We start from the raw sequence: 7,065 nt of genomic DNA, 5'->3' as shown, positions 1-7,065 counted from the left end.
CAGCGCTCAATTTGTATACAATAGGCATAATAACTAGAATGTCATTTACAGAGCAGCATGCAGGCCGTTTTGAGGGCATATAGTGATTTTGTAGTTTCGGTGTCATGCTAACGGGGCTAGCCCCATTCAATGAGCTTGTAGGCGCGCTGAACGCACACTATCCCAAAACTGTTAGACTATTAAAAATCTGGTCTCTGGTGTTTTTTTTTTTAAATTGTTCTGTATGTATCAACCCAATTCAAACCTAAATGTGTTTTATTTGTGTCGCTGACGTAGGAGCTTTAGCTCAATATGAGTGCGTTCGCAAGGACACATGGGCACTTGCAAGCGTGTTGGCGAAATCATGCCGCCTGTTTCAAACTACTGTTGACGTCGTTGCTCAGGTTTCATGTACAGTCGCCGACACTGTTCTGGTAATGACCCACAAAGCCGGCACATGCATTACTGACACGATGGTTGAATAAGTTAAGAGTGAATCCAAGTACAAATGTGCCCATTTGCGAGGGTTCGCACGAGACCGGAAGCAAATAGGGGCACAGCTGTCGCCCGGACAGTAGGACCGGAAGTTGTGCTAACCGATTCCACTGCGCCGTGTCGATGTTCGGGTTTTCTGTTTGGATCTCATGTCTGTTTCAATGACTTGACAATTCTGTGCTTCGTAATGAAAACCTGGGACTAGGTTACACAGTTTCGAGTCGTTTAGATCTGCAGGTGAGACTCTGGTTGATTGATCCTGTGGTGGAAGGGTTTGAAATTTCCTCCCAATAATTTCCTGGGGTTTGTCACGCACGCACCCCTCTGGTGAGCCGTACGACTGGAACATCCAGTGTGTGGTGTTTACCATGCGGTCCAAAAACCCATCCAGAAAATGTCAATTGGCACTCTTTCACGACTGTAATCAAAGTAATTAGTTTCGTAATCCTGACATTCCCTTTTCTGGTTTCAACCTGTCCTGCTCTGTCTTGGCTTTTATAGGTAAGAAATCAAAGCTCGAAATTAAAGATCAAAATCAACGTGTTTTTTTGTTAATCCCACAGTCTGCAAGTGTTATCATGCCTTCACGAAGAAGTGCCGCCAAGAGGACCTCCGAGGTGGTCTTGGATGAAGAGAGCGACCTCAAGAAAGCAAAAAGTAAGTTGTAACCTGTGTTTTAACGACAGGTCGACAGGTTTTAATAGGTCGCCCCTGAACCGACTTGCCTGATTGTGTAAAATCCTTTAAGGTCTCGTAATCATTCTCTGACCTCAGATGCTCAGTTTTGCTTCCTGCTGATGCTTTGTTGGACCTTCGCGTGCCTCTTGTGACATCACAAATGTGTTGTTTTCCAGGCAACTTATTAAGTCTGATGGCTGTTGTGCTTCAGTCTTCAGACGTTGTGTTGTGCCCAGTGTGTCAATGTTTTTGCACATTTACGCCTTTTATTCCTGTGTCGTTTCTTCGGCTAACAGGTTATTGGTATTTTTAAAGTCACATCGGAGTAAGCAACTCTGGCATTAAAAACAACAACACTGTTTTCTAGTCTCTCACAGGAGTCATGGCAAAGAGGCGGGCCACGTTCTCGTCTTCGGCATGGGGGATGTTGGGCAGCTGGGTCTTGGCGAGGACATCTTTGAAAGGAAGAAGCCCGCCCTCGTGTCCCTGCCAGAGAAATTAGTGCAGGTGGTGGCTGGAGGCATGCACACCGTGTGCCTCAGTGACACTGGCAACGTAAGAGACTCGCCTCTTTTCCTCCTCACTTGCGTCTCAATCATTTGTACTGCAAAATTGAAAAACCTCTCCCAGCACTTCACCTGTTGGCTTTGAATTTCCCACAGTGACCTCATCCTAATCTCTCTCGCGTTCTCTCTCTTTCATTCACTCACTCGCTCACAATCACACTCACACTATCACACGCACAATCAATCAATCAATCAATCACACTCACTCACAATTACACTCACACAATCACTCTCAGGTTTACACTTTCGGCTGTAACGACGAGGGCGCCCTGGGTCGGACCACGACTGGAGAAAGCCCCGAGTCGGTCCCAGGCAAGGTGGCGCTGGACCAGCGGGTGGTCCAGGTGTCGGCAGGGGACAGTCACACGGCTGCGCTCAAAGAGGACGGATCAGTGTATGCCTGGGGCACCTACCGGGTTGGTGACCTCACTTTTGTTTACCCAACAAAGCCGGAGAGCTTCAGCTCTGAGATCCCCTCTGCTGCTTTTTATCAGTCCAACTGATTAAGTCCACATTTCCTAGTACATAGTGCAGTGAATACTTGGTATTCAGTGTCTTACCAGCAATCAATGTCTTTGCTGCCTCTCAGTACTTATTGAGTCCCACCTGATTTCTGACAGTGCTATAATAGTTTCCCTTTGGAGTTGCTGACTTATGTCTCGGTGGTCCTCTTCACACTGGACTGACCATCTGTATGCTCAATCAGTGCCTTGAATCTCTGGTTGTTCCAGGATTCCAACGGCGTCATCGGCCTGGTGGAGCCTCAGAAACCATCCTTCCTTCCAGTCAAACTGGAGGTGCCAGAGCCTGTTGTGAAAATCGCGTCAGGTAAAGAAAGAAAACAGTCCTCTTGATCGCCACCTTTTGTCCAATGTTTAACGTCACCGTCGATGAATCTCTCGCAAAGGTAACGGCCACCTGGTCCTGCTCACACTGGATGGGAATCTTTACTCAGCCGGCACTGGAGAACAGGGACAGCTGGGACGAGTGCCTCAGATGTTCTCCGCCTCAGGAGGCCGACCGGGTTTGAGTGAGTCACACAAGCCTTTCTCAAGCAGGCTTAGAGACTGGAACAGGACCGTGCCCGACTGTATGTGTTCATTGACTGAAGGTTAAGCTTATTTGTTGTGTGGATGTGCTGTGCTGTGTTTCAGGACGGCTGTTGGAACCACACTTAGTGGTGTTTAAAAGAAGAGCTCACTTCATCGACGTCTTCTGCGGCTCCTACGACACCTTCGCTGTGACCAGAGACGGGCTTGTTTACGGCTTTGGCCTCAGCAACTATTTCCAGCTGGGTCAGTTTGTTCACCGGTGTTTGTCCCAACCATCGCCACCGCCTACCAATCCAATCGTATTGATTGCAATCTTCAGATTGTCTTCAGGCTTTTCAATATCTTCTGGTTTAGTCATCTCTTAAAAGTTGTTTGATATTAGGTTTTTAAGGTAAACAATTGGTGACTTAATTGTTGTACTTTTTAATGATACAATTTGTTTCCGGTTCATAATGATTTTGAGGCAGTTGGGCAAAAGTTTTTCTACATTTATTTAATTATTTATTTATTTATTTATTATACAGTTATTTTGACCGTTTTAACCTTTGGCCACGGCAATAGCGTTGTTTCCATGGTCCCTAGAATTGCGCAAAACCTAAATATCGCATTAAAAAAATCTGGTAATGGAAGCAGGTACATTTGGAAAGACCTCACATATGGCTAAAAAGTTTTGTTGCTCTCATGGTTTTTCAAACGTATCCATATACAGGAGTATCGCAAAAGTGTCATGGAAACACTTTTTTCACATTTACACGTCAGCGGACGTGACCAGTTCACTGACCAGTGAAAATGGAGTGTTATGATTGGACAGAGGGGGAGACGGAATATTTTTTACACTTAATCAGAGAGAAAAATATAACAACCGTTCTTGACAGCAAACAAACAAAAGCAAATGGAATTACGTCTTACGCGCTTCACACCATTCAATGGAAACACTGTAATGTAGCTGCAGTGGAAACGCAGCTATTGTTTCTGTCTCATCTCAATAACATTTGAAATACTTTCACTGACACACATACTCAACCAACTATGTCCGTGTTTCTATTCCATTCAGTTCACTGTCATCAACTGTCAACATCCAGCTCAGCAATGTTTGCGTCCTGAAGTTCGAGGTCATTTTCTGTGTCTTTACACTTTTCTTTTCTCACTTTTCCCTACAGGTGCCAAAGGCAAAGAGACCTGCTATTATTTCCCAGTAGCACTCTCCTGTTTCACAGGCTTTTCCTGGGTGCAGTTTTCTGGGGGAGAGCATCACACAGTCTGCCTGGATTCTGAAGGTAGAACCCGACTGACAGCCCTCGGAAAGTCCTGCTCTTAAACCGTCTTTGCAAATTTCTTTGCAAAGTTTACAAATTTCAATCTCCTGTCTTTGTTAGGGAATGTGTACAGCCTTGGCAGATTAGATTACGGTCGTCTTGGACTGGGAAGGGAGGCTGCAGAGAAGCGCGAGGCTGCAGCGAAGCGCGAGCCAACGCTGGTGTCGGGCATTGAAACCACCAGCAATGTGGCGTGTGGAGCGTCTGTCAGCTTCGCTGTGACCAGAGAGGGTGAGGTCGCAAGCAAAGGCTTTGAACAAGCACTGGCTGCACACACACACACACACACACACACACACACACATACATCTGTCCAACCTTTCTGCAGTCATATTTTTTTCTTATTGGCTTAGTTATTGCTTTCTTATTATTAAAGGTTAAATATGTATGTAATATTTTGAAGAAGAAACGGCAACATCAAGTGGTTACGTTTTAGATTACAGTGCTTTTTCACTTATGTCCCCTTTGGGACACTGTACCCTCCCTCTCCTGAGCTTGCTAGTGAACTACAATAGCCTTTACACCCAAATCTGGGCACCTCGTCGTCCTCGTTTTCTTCGTTGGTTTATTTAAAGTGCAAGCAGTCACTCTAAATACGAAGCGCGCCCTTAGGTGGACTGGCGGCTCAGTTCCCGCTCCATCCCAGTCTATGGTTGTCTCTTTGGGCAAGACACTTAACCCACATTGCCTCGTACGAATGTGAGTGAATGTTTGGTGGTGGTCAGAGGGGCCGTTTGGCACAGATTGGCTGCCAGGCTTCCGTCAGTCTGCCCCTGGGCAGCTGTGGCTACACATGTAGCTCACCACCACCACCAGAGTGAATGTGATGTGAATGAATAATGGGTTCAATGTAAAGTGCTATGAGTGCCTAGAAAAGCACTCTAATAATCCAATCCATTATTATACACATTTATTGATGTATTTATGGGCAGTATATTAAGATTTTACCAATATAAAAAACATAAACCAAGCCAGATATTACACACTGGACCTTTAAGTTGTGCAATCTCTTTCTTCCCTCCAAAGGTGGAGCCATCCTCCAATTTGTTTGTTTTTTTGCTCCCATTGTTAATGGAAATTGTTAACTTAATACAAGTCTGGCTTTACAGGTCCTATACCAAATTAAGGGGGGGAGGGGACACACTTTTGGATATCAGCTCTTTGTGATGTCACAAAGGGCTCTGGTAGCATTTCATGGTTATGGCCGACTCCCCACTGCCTCCATATGCGGCCACCATGTGATCTCGCCCTGTCTTTGTCCCCTTCTAAACATGTTTCAGGTACAAAACATCAGAGAGCAGAGAGCTGTAAAAGAGTTCTAAATGTGTTGCTTATGCACTTCGCGATTTGCGTTTTTATTCCAGGCTCTGTGTATTCCTGGGGAATGGGCACCAACATGCAGCTGGGCACAGGTTTGGAGGACGACGAGTGGACCCCAGTGAAGATCACAGGCAAGCAACTGGAGAACCGCTCAGTACTGATGGCGTCCAGCGGAGGGCAGCACACGGTCCTATTAGTCAAAGATAACCAGGAGAGCTGATTCTGATATGAACAAGGTTGAAGGGGGGGGGGGGTGGTATGTTTTATATAAGGTGTGGCCTTGCACCAGTGTTGAAAACCTTGGGATGTGGTTGAACTGTGCACCTTCCTGTTGAGCCAAGCCGAGACTCGCTGGCCTCGTCTGAGGTGCACGTTTACACTGCTCGGCACAAGCGATCAGTAGATCATGACAAAGAAGAGAGTATTTTTGAAACGTTTTTTTGATTGCTCGCTTTGAACCGATCCCCGTAAGTCATTAGTATGACGGTGAGACTATCAGTGTGATGTTTGTAAATGTGATTTTTCTGCATATGTATAAGATTTAGTGATGCTTTTAAAGGAATTCACCAATCCGCCTTTTGTTTTCTTATGAAATTTATGGTCATTTCTTGAACTTCAGTCAGTAGGTTTAACAACATCTCATTTTTAGTTTTTAGGTTGTTTGTTTTTTTTTGCAGCATCTACTGGACTACTTGGACAAATGGCAACATCTAATGTAATTTTCAAAATGTTTTGTTTTTCTTTGCTGTTTTTTCTCGTCTTAAAAATTAAAATTGACACAAATTCCCTTCATACTGTATGTCATGTTGATTTCTTAAGCTTAAAAAGGAAAAACCTTTCCTGGTTCAAGGTTGAAAACATCTGTCATGCAAAAATGTTCATTCACTCTACAAAAATTCAAATGAAGCTTTTTTTTTTTCTGGGTGTCATTTCTGGGAAAGCAAAATTAAAAGCAAGACAAATGCAACACACAACCACTGTTTTATTATGACCGCTGTAAATAGTGCAATAGTGAAATGAAAAACAACACAATAAAGATAAAAATCAATGTCTGAAAATGAGAAAAAAAACTGTTTTGGGGTGACAAAAAAAATAATATTTGAATTAGCCCAAAACTCACCGAAATGACCATCCTCCTAGCGTGAGAACAGAAAATCTGAAAAAAAAAATATACTATACAGTATGTTGTTTTTTCTGGGACAAAAGAAAATTATTTAATCATTTTGCAACACCAAAACCACCTTCTTAGCATAGCTTAGCATGAGAAGGAGCAGTTCCAAGCAAAATCTCAACTTGTCCGAAAAAAAAACTTTTTTTTTTCCAGGACAAAAAAATTCAAAGAAATACTTAAATTAGCCCGAAACTCACTATGATTGTCCTATCATAGCTTAGCATGAGACAGAGTGATAGAATGCAACATCTCAACACCAACCCCTAGCCCTAAGCCTTAGCCCTTCCCCTAACTCCAGAGAGTGTTTGAAATTTAAAGAATCTTTTGTTGTTTGGGAAGTTGTGTGTCGGGTGAAGCATTTAAGCCTTTCTACTTTGCCATTTGTCAGCGTTGTAGATGTTCTGGTGGTGAAATACGACACCTGAAAGCGGGGAGGTTGCAGGATCAAATCCCGCATGGGTCAGAGGTACAACGTGTGTGTGCGTGTG

At 44.0% G+C, this 7,065-nt stretch overlaps 1 protein-coding gene across 1 annotated transcript; it reads left to right on the top strand.

Annotated features, from left to right (window-relative positions):
* Positions 1–556: 556 nt before the first annotated feature.
* Positions 557–5,979, top strand: rcc1 (regulator of chromosome condensation 1). The gene is made up of 10 exons (XM_076012728.1): positions 557–711; positions 1,038–1,131; positions 1,520–1,707; positions 1,955–2,134; positions 2,450–2,546; positions 2,626–2,748; positions 2,873–3,013; positions 3,931–4,047; positions 4,147–4,317; positions 5,451–5,979. The coding sequence occupies exons 2-10, from the start codon at positions 1,053–1,055 to the stop codon at positions 5,624–5,626; spliced, it is 1,272 nt and encodes a 423-aa protein (XP_075868843.1). The 5' UTR covers positions 557–711; positions 1,038–1,052; the 3' UTR covers positions 5,627–5,979.
* The last annotated feature ends 1,086 nt before the right edge of the window (positions 5,980–7,065 follow it).

Source organism: Nelusetta ayraudi, unplaced genomic scaffold, assembly GCF_046127955.1.
Source record: "Nelusetta ayraudi isolate G7.1 ecotype Tasmania unplaced genomic scaffold, CSIRO-AGI_Nayr_v1 ptg000136l, whole genome shotgun sequence".
In the NCBI taxonomy this organism is placed as follows: Eukaryota; Metazoa; Chordata; class Actinopteri; order Tetraodontiformes; family Monacanthidae; genus Nelusetta; species Nelusetta ayraudi.
The sequence above is the reverse complement of the archived record's forward strand: the minus strand, read 5'-3'. Positions and strand labels throughout refer to the sequence as shown.